Here is a 22,011-nt window from a genome sequence, read left to right as displayed (position 1 = left end):
ACATTGTTGAATTGTTAAAAGGTCTTCACGGACCGCATTGATGAGGTCTGCTCATATTTGCTACCCGTCATCAGTCAATCAAACCCCCCAGACGGTCAACGTCAGACCCACAAACGCTTATTGAGCCATCTGATTGGTCAATTTATAACTCTAATTACTTGTGATAATGAAAAAAATCTTTAAAAAAAATTAGGATTAGAAAAAAGAAGTTAATCAGAAAGCAGCAGAGGAAGAATTATTATTATAAAATGACTGAGAAATAACTGTCTGTTTCCCAATGTAAGTCAATGGGACTTTGGCCTTTTTGCAACCCAGTGGTAATTCCTATATGGAACACGGAAGGAGGGGGGCTTGCTCAGTCCAGTAATTCTTATATAAAGTCTATGGTCACAACACCACAACGATGAGACACAGAAACTCATTCAAATGTGGTTGGATGAATTCGTGCTCAATAAAACAACTTTTAACGTGATCCACATTGATTCTTCCGATTATGGAAGCCCAAACTGTTCATAATGAAATAAATAAATACAACATTATTTAATCAAGCAACACTCCAATAAAATTCTTTTCAATAAATAATTGACCATTTTATTATGAAATACATTTCATTAAAATTTAAATGAACCATTTTATTGTGAAATACATTTCATTTTTACTTTGAAACATAATTTTTATGTTAAAAACATTTCATAATAAAAAATATATATCATAATTTTTTTTTCATGTTGGATATTATTATAATCAGGTGGGGTTTTTTTTTGTAGAAACTGTTATTTCAAAATTACTGTTTTCCAAAGTGTCCTTTTTATTTCACAATGCTGTTTTTCAGAACGACGTATTTATTTCGTGATGAGCTTTTTCCGAATAATAACTGTCTGTCAATCGCTGAAAGTGGGTGGGATCTAAACGTTCATTGGCTGATCTTCTGAAATCAATTGGTATGCCTAGACTCCTGCTCTACTGTGTGTCGCACCGTACCCAGACAGTAACGCAGACAATCACCAAGATGACATGTTTCGGTGACATCCGTGTAGCGTTGCTGAGCTTAGCGAATCAAATAGAAACAGGCGATCTGTCAGCAGACGCTATTTTGAGACGTTTGGACGACATTTTTGAAATGATCGGTTTGGTATACGCGGCAGAAGAGCACGCTATCGTCCCCGACGACGCTGAAGTTGGCTTCCGATTCACTGGAAGCCGACTTCAGCGTTGTTTCAGAATGGCAGTTGCTACCATTTATTATTAGGTTCCGTTGAACTGCTCTGACGGGAGCCTGGACCAGAGGCTTCGACCAATGTTGCCTGTTGCGGAGTTATGTTTTCTGGCAATTGCTCCGCGTTCCCATCTAAACGATTCGCTACTTCTCTAAGTAGCTCAGAAACTGATTTGGGTTTAAGCGCCATCGGTCACTTGCCATGGTAGAGCTCGGCCCTTACCACGGTGAATCGTTTTGGAGATTAATTTGACGCGCTGGGTTGCATACTCCCATCTATTGTTGAGGAGTGTGTACTGCACCATCACGTTCGCTGAAGGAACACTCGATCGATGTAGTTGGTGCTGCTGCTAATGTCTGATTAAAGGAGTAACCAATCACAAACGTGTCCCCGCCTTGTCTGGTTTGATTGACAGACAGAGTTATTATTCGGAAAAAGCTCATCATGAAATAAATACGTCGTTCTGAAGAACAGCATTGTGAAATAAAAAGGACACTTTGGAAAACAGTAATTTTGAAATAAAAGTTTCTACAAAAAAAACCCTGCATGATTATAATAATATCCAACATGAAAAAAAAATTATTATGATATATATTTTTTAGGGCTGTCAGATTTGTCGCGTTAAAAACGCATTAATCTGACGTGTGCTTGACGCCGACAATTTTTTTGATGCATTAATCGCGGACTTTCTCATACGTGCCTTTCCATACCGCGCTTGCGGGCGTCCCGCCCTTTAACTCCCCGGCTGCTCTCACTAGATCACGGGCGGGTCTCCAACCACCGAGCTGCGAGCTAAAACCGCCCGGCGCTAGGACCTGGAGAGCTCCTGCACTCTAACCCGGCTCCGGTTCGCGTCCAGTACCACATCTGGTGGTACCGGCTCGCGTCCCGAAGGCTGCAGACCCCCGACGTTCCGAACAGCAAGCTCACCGGGGGACGTTTTAAATGTTCTGGAGGTTTAAGCGTGATCCAACCCCAGCATAGCGGTCTGTCTGCCGGCATATTCATGGCGTGAGCTCCGCTGGACACGTCGCTGCATCGAGCTGCAGCCAGAGAACGCGGCGGCAGTAACAGACTGTCAAACTATCCACAGTGTATCCCGCTTTTCTCAGTCTTTAATGTTTTAAAAAACAAAAGTTCATTGGAAATGATAAATCTCTATTTCATTTATTACTGCAATTCAGCAGAGGTGGAAAAGATTTGGTCCTGACAAAAAATGAACATGAAAGTGTTATGGAAATTTTATTTTTGAGGTTTTGTATTTTATTATTTATTGAACGTTGGGCTTTTGTTAGGCATTTTATGTTTTATTGTTAAGAAAGTTTATCTCAATACAATGTTACAAAATAAAGTATTTCTGATGAAAACTATACATCTTGTCATTCTTGTTTTCATAATTAATGTAGAACTGTTAAATTCCACAAACCACACATTTTTTCCTAAAAAAAGGCCACATGTAAATCTGCGATTAATCGCGAGTTAACTCTGGACAAGATGCGATTAATCGCGACTAAAAATCTTAATCGCCTGACAGCTCTAATATTTTTTATTATGAAATGTTTTTAACATAAAAAATATGTTTTAAAGTAAAAATGAAATGTATTTCATAGTAAAATGGTCCATTTAAATTTTGATGAAATGTATTTCATAATAAAATGGTCAATTATTTATAGAAAAGACTTTTATTGGAGTGTTGCTTGATTAAATAATGTTGTATTTATTTATTTAATTATGAACAGTTTGGGCTTCCATATCCGATGTGCCTTTCAGTGTGTGTAGCTGTAGCTGGGGCATCTCCAGTAACCATCATGCATGATTCTTCCGCGGTACCAAAGCTGCAGTAACAGCGTTGAACTTCATACAGACGCTCAAAATCCATCAGAAAATACAAAATTTGAATAAAGGGAAAAATCCTGGCAAGCATTTACAGATCGCAGCACATCCATCTTTCTCTTCTGTTTTGACCTGCCCCCATAGCTGCTGGCCAACTTTAGTCAGTTTAGTTGATTTTGTTTACAAAGTTTGGTCAGAAACAGAAAGCAGGCATGCTGAGGAGGCTCTGGGAGGCTCATTGGTCTATGAGCAGGCTCAAGGATGACATCATCAAATGGGCGGGACTGAAAAGGAGCAAAAGGCGGAGCCTCAGAGATCAAGTCGCTTTACTCCAGGGTATTAAAACGGTCCACAAAAATGACTAATATTTCAAAAATAATTAGTTTTTTAGTGTTCTAAAGGTAATATATATGGATATAGTTTTCTCTGAAAGGCTGAAGGAAGTCATTGTAGGACCCCTTTGAGAAAGTTAAATAAAGAACATGGCTCCTGGGAAGGAAACGGTGGCAAAACTACATTGTCACCCATGACTGTTGTTACGAGTGATTGGTCAAAGTTGCGGTGAAAATGTAACGTTGCAGGATGTGCAACAAATCACAGGGTTTGCTTGAATTTGCGGTCATAGTGGCGATCACAACGTCATGAAATTCTGGAGGGACGGATTAATGACTTCTTCAGTAAAATAACTGGTTCAGTCATCAAGGTTTAGAGAAGTCAGCAGACTGGAGAGATCATTTTATTTGTAGTCATTAGCGGATAAAGCTATCCAACAAAACAAAAGGAGAGCTTGACATATCCAACCCGACCTTATGCTTAGTGAGACTTTGTTCTGGAAAATTCAAAAATAAAACAATGAAAATGAAGGATTTCCAACATGTGGCTCCAGCTAATAGACTCACTAACACACTCCTAGATTTAAACCTCAGGAGGGCTATCATTTTAACTTATGGTTGTCAGAGCTTTATTTAAAAACTCTCCAAGGACAACACATTCCTTCAACAGCAGATGCTGCTGTTGAAAACCACAAGAAGCTTTCTGGATGCTACAGTCATGGATGAGCTGCTGCTGTTTCCAGCTGGATTTCTGACAGTATACCAGCAGCAGCAACAGCCCCTCCCCCTGAAAAACACATCTACGGTCAGGAAGTTTTTTTCAGCGAACATGATGGACCGGTGAGTGATCAGAATGGGGCAGAAGGTGGAGGAGGACAGTAATGTCAACCAAACTCCCAGAACTGGATAAGGAGACCACCCCACCCCCTTACTGCCTCTGTGACAGCCCCTCCTTCCTGGTTATTTGTTCTGGTCCCCGACAGACAAAGGTAACCAGGACTGTCTGTGCATTCTTTCGTTCCTCTGCACCCCATGCAGGTCGGGAGGAGAAGTTCCCTGCATGTCAGCTGGCAGGTGCTTGAACTCCTCCTTGTTCACGTCGTAGTCCTTCATTTTTGACTCTAGAACCCACCAGCACCAGCAGAAACCAATGTCCAGAACCCTGTGAGGGAGCTTCCTCCACGGCACAGCCAGGCTGGAGCACTGGGCTTCATATAGGGTGGCGTCTGAGTCGTAGTCAACACTGTAAACTAGAGACAGGAGGCCGAGGCTGAGGCAGCGCAGTCTGCCCTGGCTCTGCAGCTTCACCAGGTTCTGCACATGTGCATCAGAGGTGGCACTGCGGATCCACGGCGATAGCAGGCCCAGCTGGTTGGAGCACTCAACCAGGGCAGCCTTGAACTCAGACTGGCCGGGCTTTGAGTAGAAGCAGAACCAGCCCCCCCCCAGCATTGCTGCATACATTGAGGCTTTCAGCGGACGCTCCTGGGCACCGACAACCATCTCCCTGCACGCCTCTTTGTAATCGCTCAGCAGGCTGCGGCACCACACACCTGCAGACAGAACACACAAGCTTTTAGTGGCACATGGGCCCAGGCCAGCGCCCCCGGTCTACAACCTCCCACACTGTCAGGGTGGCTCAGGCAAAAGAATAACTTTATATATTTAAGCTTCTCCACAACACCTCTACAGCTCACACACAACTCAAACTACTTATTCTTCCTGTAATAGACTTAGACTTAGACTTGGCTTTATTGATCCCTTTGGGATGGCACCCTTGGGGAAATTAAGTTTTTCAGCAGCTTACAGTAGTATACATATTAAAAAAATCTCAATGTACAATAATAAAGTCCAACAACATATAGAAGAGCAAAAAACAGTTTAAGTGTGTGATTGAGATATTCAACATGATAGGTTATTACCTAGTGTTAATTATTGCACTTATACATTTATGGATGATTTGCTGAATGAATTTGTTTCCAGTCCGCCTCTACTATCTCCTCCCCCCCAGTGAAGCATTGTAGAGTGTGACCGCCTGGTGCACAAAAGAGTTCCTGAATCTATTGGTCCTGCATTTCGGTACAAGCAGTCTCTCACTGAACAGGCTCCTCTGGCTGGTGATGACGGTGTGCAGAGGGTGGCTGGCATTGTCCATGATGTCCAGCAGTTTGTCCAGAGTCCTCATCTCTGCCACCGTCACCAGAGAGTCCAGCCTCATGCCGACCACAGAGCCGGTCCGCCTGATCAGATTGTCCAGTCTGGAAGTGTCCTTCTTCGATATGCTGCCCCCCTAGGACACCACAGTGTAAAAGAGGACACTGGCAACCACAGACTGGTAAAACATCCCCAGTAGCTTGCTGCAGATGTTGAAAGACCGCAGTCTACTGAGGAAGTACATCCTTCTCTGGGTCTTCCTGTGCAGGTGTCTGGTGTGTGTAGTCCAGTCCAGTTTGTTGTCCAGCCACAGACCCAGGTATTTATAGGAGTCCACAGTCTCCACCTCTGCTCCCTCTAACAGGACTGGTCATGGTCTTGGTCTGGATCTTCCAAAGTCAATGACCAGTTCTTTTGTCTTGGAGGTGTTGAGCTGGAGGTGGTTTGTGTGGCACCATGCTGCTAAGTCCCCCACCAGTCTCCGATACTCCTCCTCTCTGTCCTCCCTGATGCATCCAACAATGGCTGTGTCATCGGCGTACTTCTGTATGTGAAACAGCTCTGAGTTGTTACGGAAGTCCATGGTGTACAGGGTGAAGAGAAGAGGGGCCAGCACTGTGCCCTGGGGAGCTCCACTGATGCTGACCACAGTGTCAGACATGATGTCCTTGAGCCTGACGTGCTGTGGTCTGCCTGTGAGGTAGTCTGAAATCCAGCTTACTAGGAGGGAGTCCACTCCCATTGTGCACAGTTTGTCCTGCAGTAGGGGGGGCTGGATGGTATTGAAGGCACTGGAGAAGTCCAGGAAGAGAATCCTCACAGTGCCGCTTCCCTTTATCCAGGTGGGAGTGAGCTCAGTGTAGCATATACAGGATAGCGTCCTCCACACCAACTCCTTGCTGGTAGGCAAACTGCAGCTGGTCCTGAGCGTGTTGCACCTGGGGTCTGAGGAGGTTGAGGAAGAGCCGCTCCAGCGTCTTCATTAGGTGAGAGGTGAATGCCACTGGTCGGAAGTCGTTCAGCTCGCTGGGCCGGTTCTTCTTAGGAACTAGAACGATGCAGGAGGTCTTCCATAGAGTGGGCACTCGCCCCAGCTGCAGGCGGAGGTTGAAGATCCACTGTCGTGGTTCACCCAGCTCCTCGGCGCATAATAATGTGGTTTTTAGTTTCAGTTCATCTCTTTCTTCTGCCATCATCCAAATAACCCCAGCCCACACTAAAGTGTTATCCCTCTTATGACAAAGATGAACTAAAGGGGACAGGAATTCCTGTCCGCCATGGACACCAGTGAAAATCAAAACTCATTGAAAAGAAAAACTTTAGCATGCTGTCTTGTGGGTTCCAGATGAACCCACTCCCAATATGCTATATGTATAGAGCAGCAGGGCTATTCAGAGTGAGGTGGCAGCTCAACCATCCAAACTGTGGTAAATTCACATTTTCCTGTAACTCTGACAGTGAGATCAACAGTGACATTTCCTCCTTTACTTTCAAATCATTTCAAATGAAAGAACTTAGTCGCATTCCTAAGATGATCTTAATAAAATAAGAGCCTTCCACCCAGGGCCGGATCTAGCCAGCCCTTATTGGGGGTGCAAACAGAATATCAGGGGGGTCAAGTTTAGGGATACAAAATGGTTCTGGTGTAAAATCCTCCCAAGACCATAAAAAGTCCCCCTCTGATAAAAATCCTGTTTTTAGTTTTTATAATGTATGTGTGTCATTTTTCTTCTGAAAGAGAACAAATGTAATAAGCAATCATTTTGTTTTTGCATTTCCGAATGTTTCTCTTTTTAAATCTTAGTCAAACAAACTTTTTGAATGAATGATCTTCTTTCCATCAACTGCTCTGCTGCACTTGCACTAAACCCTCATCTGTTCCTAGTGTCTAGTTCAGGTTCTGGAGAAGAGAAGATGGTATCTTCACATTGACTGCAGTCAAATGAGCCGCCGTTCACATTTCTGTGGTCAAATCAGCATCACTGGATTTTTGGTGTGAGTTTCATCCAATACTTACGGTAGCAGGACTGAGAACGCTGGAAAATCTCCACCAGACTCCACGGAGCTTCTTGATGTGACCACGGAAATGTGAACGGCGGCTCATTTGACCGCAGTTGGAAAGGATTGTAAATCAATGAAAGAGCATTTTGATGTTAGCTTTGATTATTTTATCAAGAACTCTGAGAAACCAATGATTGAATGTATTGATCACAGTCAATAAACATTGGAGAATTAGCTAAAAGAGTCTTTGGTGAACTGGAAGGAGAAAGAATCAGGATTTTGGAGGAAGTTCTGTCCATGAAGATCTTCACTTCCTCGTCCAGCTGACATCCAGATCAAAAGTCTGTTGCTTATCCGTCTCTTTTTGGTCTTTTTAAGAACATCTTATTTATTTATTTATTATTTTAAGTCATTTTTATTCATTTGCAATAGTTTACATTTGGTTTATTTTTTTGTCTTAAAATATATATTTATGTATTTTCTTGTTGCTTTTTATTTACTTATTTTAATGTTCTGTTTAACCATTTATTATTTGGGGTATGTTTGTATTTTTATTATATGTATTTTGTCACTTTATTTAAGATTAGTTTATAAATACTAAACTATTTAACTATTAAAACAGCCAACACACTTTCTTTGTAGCAGATGATAAAAAAAATATCTCTTTGTCCTCATCAATGTACCAAACCAACAAGTTGCTACTGCAGAAACTCTTGATCCCTGTATCTCAAAGTTGCTTAAAAAAATCCATGGATGAGAAAATCTTTAGTGATAACAGAATGTATTTTCATCAGCAGGGAATTAGTTCAAATCCAGCATTTGAAATTCAGTTGTGTAGTTTTGGTATTTTGTTTAATCTTTTCTTGTTATTTTCACTAAATTACTCAATACACTATAAATATTAATCAACATCAGAATAATTATTTAAATGTCATAATGTATTTTCTTTTTAGACATGAGTTTACTTTTTAGTAATACATAGTAGTAAATCAATGATGTATAAATGAACAAGACTTCAAATAATCTGTTATGTTATTGTTGTCTTTAAAAGTTAACTTTCATTTCAGTTTTATTTATTTCTCTGCAACAGTGGACATTAAATTAACCCAGCAGATATTTTATATCTGTTGTCCACAGACAAATGTTTAAAAAAAATCATAAACAACATAATATTAAAGTTTATACTAAGGAGGTGAGGCAAATTAAAATTCAGTGGATGAAAGACAACCCTAACTTCCCACTGTCTGCCTTCACCTCAGGGGCCTTTCCCCGCCTGCAGCCCCCTGCTCTCACCGAGGCATCCCAGGCGAGTCATCTCAAACACAGCTAATGCTCCAGTACTGTTAGCTTAGCTGCTACAAACAGCGTTAGCTTTAACAACCAGAAACCTGCACTTTGTCAACTCGTTTCTCGCTTTTTCCTCCACATTACAACAAAGAGAGCAACAGATGAGGACAAGAAAGAGTTAAAATTGCGGTTAATGGAGTCATTTCAGCGACAAACGGCAGATAAAAACTTCTAAACAGTTCTGCCCAGCTCCGCTGCAGACAACCACGTCTCTGTCGCCGCTGAGCCTGTCTGCGCGTGCTGCGTGAGCTACGGAGTGAGAGGAGGATCCGAGTGAAGCGAGAGGCCACGCCCTCTGTTGGATCTACAAAACACCACTAGCAGCTACTTTGAATGGGAGCCATAGAGAGCAGAGAGCGCTCTATTTTTCTTGTTTGCATGGCATCACGTTTGGGGGGGGCAGTCATTAAATTTGGGGGGGCATTGCCCCACATTGCCCATGCCTAGATCCGGCCTTACTTCCACCTCAAAGGCTTTTTTTTCACATCAATAAATCCAAAGATCTAGGTCTCACTTGGAGCGACTTGCTGTTTTTATGGTGCATTCACACCAGACGCGATTCGTGCGTACAATTTGCGTCTGCTGCTTAACCTTTTGACGTGCCTCAAATGTACCGGTACTGCCTGACTTCACTCCTGACGGCCATTTTAAACATCTCCTTCGTCTGTCTGTGGCCACGCAGCCCCACGACTAAAGTAACTAACATCAGTTGGAAGATTTATGGTATTCTAAATCTAAAATGATAGCTTTTTGCTGATCACCGCTAACTCTGTGGAAAAATTGAGTGTTGGTGTTAGACTGGGGGTGGAGGTGTCAGAGCAGACTCTTCCTGGAGGGGCGGTCTCACTCTGTGACATCAGATCGTGAGGAGCAACCCCCAACACTCGCAGGCGGAACGTGAAGCCAACCTGGAAGTAACAAAAAATTGCAGTACCGGCTCTGACCAGAGAGGCTGGTGCTTAGAGTGAGCAAATTCCCATAGACTCCCATGTTAAAATCCTCATTTTCAGCCCTCTAAAAAACCCCTTTAATGCCTGGTGCTTAAAGTTTTTATTTCATCAATGGCTGCATATTTGATCCATGACAACTCTGAGGGGAGTGAATTTTTTTCTAAGTTTGTTATTTTTTTTTTAAAACGGCATTCATTTTCGCTTAATTAGGGGGCACGGCCTTTGATTGACAAAATATGTGAAGGCGGCGGCGCGAGCAGTCGCAGCGGCCCCCTCGCTCTCCCAATTGTGTGTTTTCGTTACTTTTTTTGTTACTTAAGATGTGTTTTTCTGAACTTATCCCCCACCATCCTACATTGGACCATAAGTACAGTCGACGAGAATTGTTGGATATTAGAAATAGCAAAATATGCGACTTTCTGGGCACAAAATCAGAAATACTGGAAGAGCTAGGATTACTACGCAAGCCAGCAACTGCTGCACAGGACCCGCCAGCCGCGCCCACCACAGGAAAGACGCACAAAAAACGGTGCGCGAGAAGAAGGAAGAGGGGACATCGCGGAGGCATCCGAGCCAGGCTGGCAGCTAACCCAACTCGCCCAGCCATTCCGTCTATACTTCTAGCTAACGTGAGGTCCCTGGACAATAAGCTGGATGACGTTCGATTACTCCAGTCATCGAACCGGACAGTGAGTAACTGCTGTGCTTTTATTTTCACGGAAACATGGCTAAACAACAACATTCCCGACTCTGCTATACAACTCGAGCAACTTACATGCTATCGGGCGGACAGAGCCATCGTAGACGGAGGGAAAACTCGCGGCGGCGGAGTCTGTGTTTACATCCGTGACGCGTGGTGCCGAGACGCTAAGGTGGTAAACAAACGCTGTTCGCCGCGGGCGGAGTTCATGATCCTAAAGTGCCGTCCTTTCCACCTGCCGAGGGAGTCTACTGTGATTTCATTAGTGGCAGTTTACATCCCTCCAACCACCAACAACAGCGATAGGATCACGGCGCTGAATGAACTGTACCATGCATCGCGGAACAACAGACGGCACATCCAGATGGCTTCATCATTCTCGCCAGGGATTTTAATCACGCCGATCTCAAAACAGTCCTTCCAAAATTCCATCAACATGTACCTTTTCCAACAAGAGGGAACAACATTCTGGATTTTGTTTACACCCCTCACAAATCAGCCTACAAAGCGACCCCCCTCCCCCACATCAGACCATCAGACCACATCAGCATTATGCTAATACCTGCATACAGACAAAAGGTGAAAGTCGCCAAACCAGTCTGGAAGGAAGTGAGGGTGTGGCCAGAGGGAGCATCCTCTGCCCTTCAGGACTGCTTTGAAACAACAGACTGGGACATGTTTAAACAAGCGGCTACCAACAACAACGTCACAGACATTGAGGAGTACACAAACACAGTGACCTCCTACATCACCAAGTGCATCGATGACGTAACGCACAAAAAATGCATCGTCACTCGGGCAAACTGGAAGCCATGGCTGACAGGGGACGTCAACAGTCTGTTGAGGGCCAGAGACGGGGCCTTCAGAGCAGGAGACCAAGCGGGGCTAAGAACAGCAAGAGCCAACCTGTCCCGGGGCATCAAGCAAGCAAAAAAGGACTACATGCACAAAATATCCTCTCACTTTAATGACAGCAGAGATGCACGGAGCCTGTGGCAGGGCATCCAGGCCATCACAGACTACAAGCCTGCGCCACAGAGCTGTGAGAGCAACACCTCCCTCCTCAACGACCTGAATGGCTTCTTTTCTCGTTTTGAAGCACTGAATAGCACCCACCCGCAGAAAACACCACCCTCCCCGCACGACCAGCCCCTGTACCTGACAGCTGCCAGCGTGAAGAGGACACTCACCTCCATCAACCCACGCAAAGCTGCAGGCCCAACTTATACACCACCCGCCTCACCCGTAAAGCGCTGTCAATTGTCAGGGATGTTCACCACCCTGCACACAACCTGTTCAGCCTCCTGCCCTCAGGTAGGAGGTACAGGAGCCTCCGCTCCCGCACCACCAGACTCAGGAACAGCTTCATTCATCAGGCTGTCAGGATGCTGAACTCCTCCCAAACTCCCAAACCACCTATCCTCCACCTGGCTCCTCCCCCCACATGAACAGCACTCGGAAACCCACATGAACCATAATGCCTGCACTACTTGTCACTTTGAACCCCCCATCTATTGTACATTTGTAAATTTAAATTTATTGCCTTCTCTATATTTTTATTGGTTCATGTTGTAAATTGTCTTTTCTGGGAGAGCCGGAAACGGAATTTCAATTCATTGTATGTCAGCACATATGAAGGATTGACAATAAAGTTGACTTTGACTTTGACTTTTGACTTTGACAAGTGACGATCACGGTGGATTCTGGAAGCACTGCTCCGGTGTTTTGCTGGTCTGCTTCAGATTTAGCGCTAGCATGAGCGCTATATTTCGGTTTTTGTCCTGCTGCCGTGCTGTAAACTGTTCTAATACGCTCTCTGGGAGTCATCTGGTGTCTTTTCTCTGGTAAGTACTAAACGAATAACTTTATATTTGCCGGAAATAAATCATTAATGTATATTATGATTGTTTATTTTAGTTACAGTAATTCGATTTTTTTAAATTCTCAGCAACATTAATATCTATTATGTTTAAAGTTTAAAAAAGGACGTTTTCTCTGTATTTGTACTGATGGTTATTTTATTTAATCAAAAAGTTATAACATGATTCAGATCTGCCACAGATCTGCTACAGTAACACCAGAATCTCTTAATGTGAAGTTCAAATGTGAAGACACAGAAACTTTCAGTTAATAACATGTAATTTAAATACATATTTTTTTTAAACAAATGTGTACATGTTATATTTCGCTTTGTCTTGTGATTTTAATGTATATTAAATGTTATTTTTCTTTATTGTATCTAATGCAGGGGTCTCAAACATCTTGATCTACTCTGACACGTTCGAGGAACACGTGTCTCACGTTCGCCAAGTCCTCCAGCGCCTCATCAACCATCGACTTTACGTCAAAAGGGTGAAGTGTGAGTTCCACCAGACGTGTGTCTCCTTCCTGGGTTATGTCATCAGTGCCCAGGGGGTGGTGGCCATGGACCAGAAGAAGGTAGACGCCGTGCTTCACTGGCCTCAACCTACGACCATCCGGGAACTCCAGCGGTTCATGGGTTTTGCAAACTTCTACAGGCGCTTCATTGGAAGTTTTAGCACAGTGGCGGCACCCCTCCTCTACTCAAAGGGGGTCCGCGACGACTACATTGGACACCTGAGGCTACCGCAGCCTTCAACAACCTCAAGATCTGTTTCTCCACGGCTCCCATTCTCTGCCATCCAGACCCCACAAAGCAGTTTATTGTGGAGGTGGATGCCTCCAACACCGGCATTGGAGCTGTCTTGTCACAACGTCAGGGCCTGCCTCCTAAGACGCACCCCTGTGCCTACTACTCCCGTAAACTGAGTGCTGCTGAATGCAACTACGACGTCGGAGACCGGGAGCTCCTGGCCATGAAAGCAGCGTTCGGTGAGTGGAGACATTGGTTGGAGGGTGCAGCAGAACCATTCTTAGTTTTGACAGATCACCGTAACCTGGAATACATCCGTACAGCCAAGCGACTTAATCCTCGCCAGGCACGCTGGTCTCTGTTCTTTTCCCGTTTTAGATTCCAGATCACCTATCGCCCAGGGTCTAAGAACGGAAAGGCAGACGCCCTCTCTCGGCTTCATGATGCCATCACTGACGCTACCTCGGTTCCAGAGACTATTGTCTCACCCACACTCATTCTGGCTCCTGTTCAATGGGATGTCATGACAGAGCTCGCTGAACTCAACGCACGATACCCGCCTCCGCCGTCATGCCCTGAGGATCGTACTTATGTACCTCCATCTCATCGCCAACGAGTTCTCCATCTGGTCCATGACGAACCCGCAGCCGGACACCCAGGTACCAACGCCACTCAAGTTCTTGTGACGAATATGTTCTGGTGGCCCACTTTACAGGCAGATGTGGCTCAGTTCGTCACCCAGTGCTCAACCTGTCAGAGAACGAAGGTGCCTCGCCAACGTCCATCGGGTCTCCTCCAGCCACTACCCGTGCCCCATCGACCCTGGTCCCACATTGCAGTGGATTTCGTGACAGACCTGCCTCGTTCACAGAACAACACAACCATCCTGACGGTGATCGACCGGTTCTCCAAGGCCTGCCGGTTGATTCCTCTGCCCAAACTACCCTCAGCTTTGGAGACAGCAGAGAACCTCCTTAACCACGTCTTCCGTTATTACGGCCTGCCCGAAGATATAGTGTCAGACCGGGGCCCTCAGTTCACCTCCCGTGTTTGGCGGGCCATGTGTGAGGGATTAGGTATAAACGTCAGTCTCACTTCAGGATACCATCCCCAGTCTAATGGACAGGCGGAGCGACTCAACCAGGAAGTCATCCGGTTCCTGAGGACCTACTGCCATCAGAGGCAGGGAGACTGGAGCCGGTTCCTGGTCTGGGCGGAGTACGCCCAGAACTCCCTAAAGAAAGCTTCCACTGGACTCTCACCCTTGCAGTGTGTCCTGGGGTTCCAGCCCCCTTTCTTCCCGTGGGCAGGGGGTTCTTCCGAACTACCAGCGGTAGACGATTGGTTCCGCCGCTGCTAGGAAACGTGGGCAGCTGCTCACATCCAGCTCTAGCATGCAGTGAGTCGCTTTCAACAGCAAGCCGACCGGCACCGTCAAGCAGGACCTGACCTGTCTCCTGGTCAGTGGGTCTGGCTATCGATCAGAGATCTACGCCTTCGACTGCCCTGCAGAAAGCTGAGTCCCCGTTTTGTGGGTCCCTTCCAGATCGACCGTCAGGTGACTCCTGTATCATTCCGTCTGCTGCTTCCCCCAGATTATCGTATATCTCCCACTTTCCATGTTTCTCTGCTAAAACCTGCACAAGGTCCAGAGGACAATGAGCCTCTGGCTGACAACACAGATGGTTCAGGTTCCCCTCTAATCATTGACAGCGAGGAGGCGTACAGGGTCAAGGAGGTCCTGAGTTCTCGGCGTCGGAGGGGCCGTCTTCAATACCTCCTGGACTGGGAGGGTTTCGGCTCGGAGGAGCGCTCTTGGGTGGACCGTGAGGATATCCTCGACCCCCATCTCCTCATGGAGTTTCACAGGCGCCATCCTTCAGCTCCTGCGCCTCGGCCCCGCGGCCGACCACGACTCCGCCGGGACTCCAGCGTCCGGAGCCGCTCCTCGGGGGGGGGCTCTGTCAGGAGTCTGCCCACTGTCTACCCCTCCGGTCGTCCACGTGCACAGTCCCCAGAGTACTAATCATCCCACAGCTGCTGCCAATCCCTCATCAGTCCACACAGCATATATACCAAGCTCCCACCATAACACACCGTGAAGTATTGAGCCATTAGCCTTACTGAACGTGTTCCCAGCAGTCTGCTTCTCCGTGTCTCGACCCAGTTCCGTTCCTGTTTGATCTCCTGCCAGCCGCCGACCTCGAATCCTGCCCGTCTCTGATCTTCGTCTCCGCCAGCCTCTGACAAACCCTCGCCGTGTGCGACCTTCGCCTGCCTCCGACCTCCGTCTGCTCTAGCCTCTGATGCTTCCATGCCGGCTCTGATCTCCGCCTGTCCGACCACCGCTGCCTTTGCCAACATATCGCTGAGCATAAATAAAGACACTGGAGATGGATCCGAACGCGTCTGAGTCATCATTACAGAGAGAGAGAGAGAGAGGTTTTATATATATTTATATATGTCAGTTTTACATTTGGCATTTTTGTTTTGAAACCTACTTTTCTGTCTTGAACACAGAATTTAACTTAACTCCTGTTAACTTAATGCGAGATATTTTAACAGTAAGTTGACACAAATTTTGTACTGAATACAAAAAAATGTATCTCAAATAACAAAAAATCAATTTCACAACAAAAATGTTAAACATAAACCTAGATGTACTTTTCATATATTTTATTAGTTTTTTTGGAAATATATTGTTTTTTGTTTATTTTCCAATTCGGGAGCAGAACCTCCTCATCTAGACTCCTGCAGGAGCAGAACCCACAGGAGCAGAAAATCACTTCAAAAACTTAAATGTTATTTATAAATCTAATGATAACCTTCATAATAAATTAAATATTGACACAAACACGTACACTTATTACAGCAATAACATATAAACAGTTGTGCAACATTTTCATTCATTATTATTATTAAAAAGGTGAGAAATCCAATTTTTTTTCTGGTATGATTTTCAGTGCTGGTTAACCTGCAATAGTGTTCATTTCCCCCTTTTAAATTTCAAAACTATTAGATTTGGTCTACAAAAAGAAAAAAAGCATGAATTTGGTATTAATACTTTAATAATATTTGCAAAATTTGATATAAATAAATGTCATTTTTTTGACAGTGCCACTAGTTCTTGTTGGTTTCAAAAATGAGATACTTGTCAAAGGCTACTTTACAAGAATGTGAAATACCCAAAATCTGTGTCTTATTTGAATTTTTAGAACACATTCTTGAAATAGTTAATAGACCTTAATTGTACTTTTTTTAATGAGAAACTGAAAGCTATAACGCATATCCCTGTGCTTTTCTTTTAAGAATAACATATTTATATGTTTTCTCTTTTAGAACGTTGTTTAGACGTTTTTTACTGTTATTTTTCTTCTATTTCTCTCTCTTTTTCTGATTTGAGATCTTGTTTATGTATGCTGCTTTGTTGTGAGCCATTTATATTCAATAATAATTGTATTTTTGAGATATTTATGATGTATTGTTGAAATATCTTGTCAATCAAGAACATGATTGAATGGAAACAGTTTCATGGTGTGTTTTTAATTGCGAATCTGTGTTTTTTTCCAATTCCTAGAATTTCGATAAAATTTTGCTCAAATATGTCATGGAAACGCAGCTAATTTCACACATTTACCACCGTGGAGCAACATCAGCTTCTTTCAGGTTTGCCTAGCATCTTTGGCTACCACTATAGCAGCATAAAAGAGTTCAATTGCCACTATGTATTTGAGACACCTGAAAGAATGTATGTAGAAAAAAAAAGTGTAGGAAAGTCTAGAAAAGTGTTCAAAACAAAGTCAAAGTGTTTATACATCGTAAAATATGTTAAACCCCCCCCCCAAAAACCCAGGTCATGTCTACCATATTTTGTTCTTGCTGCTAGAAACCTTGTCCTGTGAATAAACGTTGTTTACGAGGCAGAAATCACCGGAACATTATTTTTATGGTTTAGAATCTGTGTTTTGGGATCACTTATTTCCGTCTGCTGGACCAAAAGTAGTCAGACTGTTTAACGTTACATTTATGTTTCATTCCATGGATAACACAGCACCACCTACTGATATTTTATTAAACCAAGTATACAACAGGCACAAACCTGTCATTATAATAAAATTTTAATAAAGAAAAAAAACGTAGCCTAAATTGTGAGATCCTCTCTTGAGCCCTACAGCTTTCAAGAATTATTAAAACTCAATCATTATAGTCTGTTGATATTGTAGATCAATAATTTATTTATTGGTCAATTGTATTTTGTTGATGTCATTCATATAATCATTGACATAATAATAATAAAAATATTAATAATATTATTATTATTAATAATAATAGTGTTATTGTTGCAAAGAATGTCAAGAATGTTTGGGGGTGCAGTTGGCCTGACTGTTTTCTTCTTTGTTTAGTCACCCCCCTTCACATGTTGCTCACCTTCCCCCATAGCCTCCCCCTTTCTTACATGCTCTCCCAAATATGGTCTTGTTCCTGTCTTTGTTTCTTAAGCAAATAAAAGTCTAATGCTAATGAAGGAGGTCTGAACAGGGGATGAAGACATACTGCTAACATGTGCCGACTCCTCTGTTCTCTCTTTTTGCAGCAAAGAGTGTTTTGAAATTAACCTGACTGGTTCGTGTCTTTTTATTAACTTTATTAAGAAGAGACCATTTATTTAAACCCAACAGTTATTATTATTAATAATAATATATTAATAATGATAGATTAATAATAATATAAAAAAGAAAAGTACAAAAAAAAAACTTTTTTCATTTCTTCATTTAGTTTGAAAGCATCACTCATATTGTCACTTAAAATAACCAACATTCGTGTTTGTTTATGAGGGAGAAAATAAAGGAACATTATTTTTTTGGTTGAGAATCCTAATTTCTGGAAACTTTTTGCCGTCCTCGACCGGAAGTAGACAGACTGTGTGATCACGTACTAGCTTTACGGAAAACATTCGGGGCCCAATTAAAAAAAGGGTCCGGGCGGTTTGTCCGAACCTACCCGAACCCAAACCTTGACGCGGCACCGACGCGGGTCGGGTCCCCAAATCCTTTTGATCGCCCGGTTCTCGGCTCGTTCCGTGCACCGGAAACGCTGATATTTCACGACTTTGGAGCCCTTTTTGGGGAGAAGTCCAGGAAAACAGACAAACTACGAACTGTATTTCCAAAATAAATGTATATCATGATAGTAACGAGTACATTTCTCGCTACAAATATTGTCAATATTAGTGCACAAAATATTTTATTCTGAGTGATTTTCCACTGAAAAAGAGTGGATATCCCACCATGTTTTTGCTAGCGACAGGCAGAAACTCAAAAGTCACGTGATCAGTCACGTGATCCAGAGCAGCCCCCGTAGAAAATGAATGAAAAAATGAGACGTAGCAATTCCACAATTTAGACCCGTTTTTTGTGAAACTGCTACGTTTTTCTCTGTGGACAAACGTGGGTACTGAACGTTTTTGTAGGAGACTGGGTTGGTGAGGGAGAGAAGACACGCTTTAAAATCAGGAGTTTAAACACCTGATTTAGAGGAGAACCTCCATGAAAAAAGAAAAAAGGAGACAGTCTGTCTATTGCTGCGGGTCACGTGTCGCGCAGGGCTGAAAGAGGAGAGAAGGAGAGACTGCGCGTGGCGGGGGTGGGGACTCGATTGTGGTTCTGGAGTTGAGATGAGTTTGAGGGTTTTGAGAGCTTCGAATTAGAATAATTTGATTTATTATGCATCAATAATTAATTTGTTAGTTACATTTGTGCCGTTTATGCTCATTTCTTAATGAGGTGATCTAATAATAGTAAAATAAACTTGTTTTAACAACTCCTGACAAGGGGAATTTAAAGGTCGAGTACTTTACAATGAAAAAGATGATTCAGGGAGATTCATTATTTTAGTAAGTGAAATTGACCAGAAACAATTTATAATGATTAATGTTTATGCCACCAATGATAAAATTAGAAATCATAACCGGTTCAAAACTATAGAAGCCAAGATATGCCAATTTAATTTAAAATTCTCACAAGCTAAGATTGTATGGGGAGGTGATTTTAATACTGTTTTTGATGATGACTTGGATAGATGGCCTCCAAAAACTACAAGTACAAATTGTGAACTTAGAAGTATGTATGTCTGCGTTTAGGACTTGTTGATATTTGGCGAGAAAGAAACAAAATACAGAGAATGTACACCTGGAACAACAGAAGTCACTTTGCAATCACGTATAGATTTTTGGCTCATTTCCAATGACCTTGTTGAAAAGGTCAAAGATGTGGAAATAGAACCAGCAGTATTAACTGATCATAAACTTATTTTCATAAAAATTTCTCTGAGTGATTGTTCTCAAGATCATAATACTCCCAGTTACTGGAAATTGAACAACACTTTACTTAATTACCCAGACATTAAATCAGAAATTAGTAGGATCATTGAAAAATTTTGGAAACAAGCATGTATTTCTGGTAAATATGGGAAGATTTGGGAACTTACAAAGTTTGAAATTCGTAAAATGGCCAGTAAAAAAGGAAAGATGTTAGCAAAGCAGAAGAGAGAAAATTAATCACAAATTATTAAAGCAATTTTAAGTTTGCAGGTGAGATCTGATGGTGATCTAAGTGAACAGGAGAAAGAAAATCTGATTATATTACAAAGTAAACTAGATGACATATACATGGAAAAGACTAAATGAGCTTTTGTTAGATCTAGACGTAAATGGCTTGAGAAAGGAGAAAAGAATACAAAGTATTTTTTGGATTAGAAAAGAGGAACGCTGAAAGTAATACAATCTGTAATTTATCAGTCAATGGAAGCATCACCAATGATCAGAAGGTAATCTCAAAACACGTTTCAGATTTTTATCAGGATTTATACACGTCCACATCCACAGGTTCAGGTATAGATGGTTTTTTAAACCATATCTCCACAAATGCTAAGAAAATCAACGAAGAATTTAAGAAAATATGTGATGAAAGGCTATGCTTATACCTGAACTGGTGGAATGTATTAAAAATTTGAAAGAGAATAAAGCTCCTGGGAATGATGGCTTAACTGGAGAATTTTATAAAGCATTTAATGATAAACTTTCTCCCTTCCTACTAGCTGTTTTAGAAGAAGCTATTGAAAAAGGTGAACTTCCACCAACTAAGTGGAAAGTGAACTACTAGTCAGTCACTGAATCAAGAAGGTTTGCTCATGTCATATGCAGAATTCCTCCAGAAATTTAGCTTTCCAGTGACACCTAGAGAGTACGCAGTTGTTTTTGATGCAATTCCCGCAGGTTCCCTTCAGCTTCTAAAACATTTACCATACACTAATTATACTGCTGAAATTAACCACGTTTTTATTGGAGAAATAGAAATTACAAAGAAAAGATGCACCAACAAATATATCCGAAATCAAATTTCTTGTTCAGTTCCTTCTGCTGCAAAGTTTTTTTGGTATTCAACCATGGAGCGCTTAAACTGGGAAAAAGTGGTTTCACATGGCGCCCTCCGTGGCGAACGTGTTTGTTCGCGTCTCTCTAGAATGCCAGCTCTTTGTAGTTTTTTGCGTATTTTTTGCACTTTCCGCACTCCATAGATGCCATGCAGGGCTGGCATATAACAGACAGGCACTACTTGACATTGCCGATTTGCACCATTTTGGATTTAACGGATTTATACCTTCGGATCTACAACTCATTGTTCGTCCCCATGACCATCACCACCATCAGGAAGGCTCCGGCTCGCCGGCTTCCTATGAGTTAGCCGACCCGAGGAGAGTGCTTCTGAAACGGAGCCGCAATAGGGGCAAGAGGGGAGGACTCCACGCTAGGCTGAAAGCCCGTGCGGCACAACCACCGCTGCCCAGCCTTCTGCTAGCTAACGTGCGGTCTCTAGAAAACAAACTGGACGAACTAAGAGCCAGGATTACAACACAGCGGTAAATATGAGAGTGCTGCGCTCTGATTTTCACCGAAACCTGGCTTTCAGGAAACGTCCCAGATTCCGCTGTTCAGCTACAGACGCACTCCATTCATCGGGTAGACCGGTCAGCAGCAGGTAAGGCGAAAGGGGGCGGCGTGTGTGTGTTTATCAACAACACGTGGTGTGAGGATGTACGGACTGTTCATCAGCACTGCTCGCCTGATGTGGAGTTTTTGATGCTCAAATGCCACCCGTATTACCTACCAAGGGAGTTTACAGCTGTGTTTTTGGCCGCTGTCTATATTCCTCCACGAGCCAACTCTACAGCGGCACTCGGCAAGCTCCATGACGTCATCAGCGCACTGGAGACGGCTCACCCTGATGCTGTTTTTATTGTTGCGGGCGACTTTAATCAGTGCAATCTTCGGACCGTATTTCCCAAATACCACCAGCATGTAAACATCCCCACCCGTGACAAGAACACCTTGGATCATGTATACACCAATGTAAAAGGTGCATACAGGGCCGCACCCCGCTCCCACTTCGGACACTCAGACCACATCTCTTTGTTCCTTTACCCGGCCTACAGACAAATACTCAAACAATCAGTTCCAGTCACCAAACCGGTTTCACTTTGGACACCCGAGATTGAGGACACACTGCAGGACTGTTTCACCACTACAGATTGGGATGTGTTTAAAGCTGCAGCTACTCTGGAGGACTCTTCTGTCAACATACAGGACTATGCTGACTATGTGACTGGGTACATCAGCACTTGTGTGGAGAACATCGTGCCCACCATCCAAGTCAGGAAGTTTCCCAACCAGAAGCCCCGGATAAACGGTCAGGTACGTCACATGCTGCGTGCTCGTTTCATTGCTTTTACATCCGGCAATGAGACTGAGTACAAAGCTGCGAAGTACGGACTGAGGAAGGCCATCACAGCAGCTAAGAAGCAGTAC

The 22,011-nt window shown here is 43.3% G+C and overlaps 1 protein-coding gene across 1 annotated transcript in view; it reads right to left on the bottom strand.

Moving 5' to 3' along the window:
- Window positions 1-3,754: 3,754 nt before the first annotated feature.
- Window positions 3,755-22,011, bottom strand: part of timm29 (translocase of inner mitochondrial membrane 29) — a 30,619-nt gene continuing 12,362 nt past the window's right edge. Inside the window, exon 2 of the mRNA XM_024265346.2 lies at window positions 3,755-4,935. Within this exon, the coding sequence (XP_024121114.1) occupies window positions 4,343-4,935 (593 nt within the window). The 3' untranslated portion in view covers window positions 3,755-4,342. The remainder of the gene's footprint in view (window positions 4,936-22,011) is intronic.

This window comes from Oryzias melastigma, unplaced genomic scaffold (genome assembly GCF_002922805.2).
Source record: "Oryzias melastigma strain HK-1 unplaced genomic scaffold, ASM292280v2 sc00350, whole genome shotgun sequence".
Taxonomy (NCBI): Eukaryota; Metazoa; Chordata; class Actinopteri; order Beloniformes; family Adrianichthyidae; genus Oryzias; species Oryzias melastigma.
Note: the sequence above shows the minus strand (reverse complement) of the source record. Positions and strands in the feature narration are given on the sequence as shown.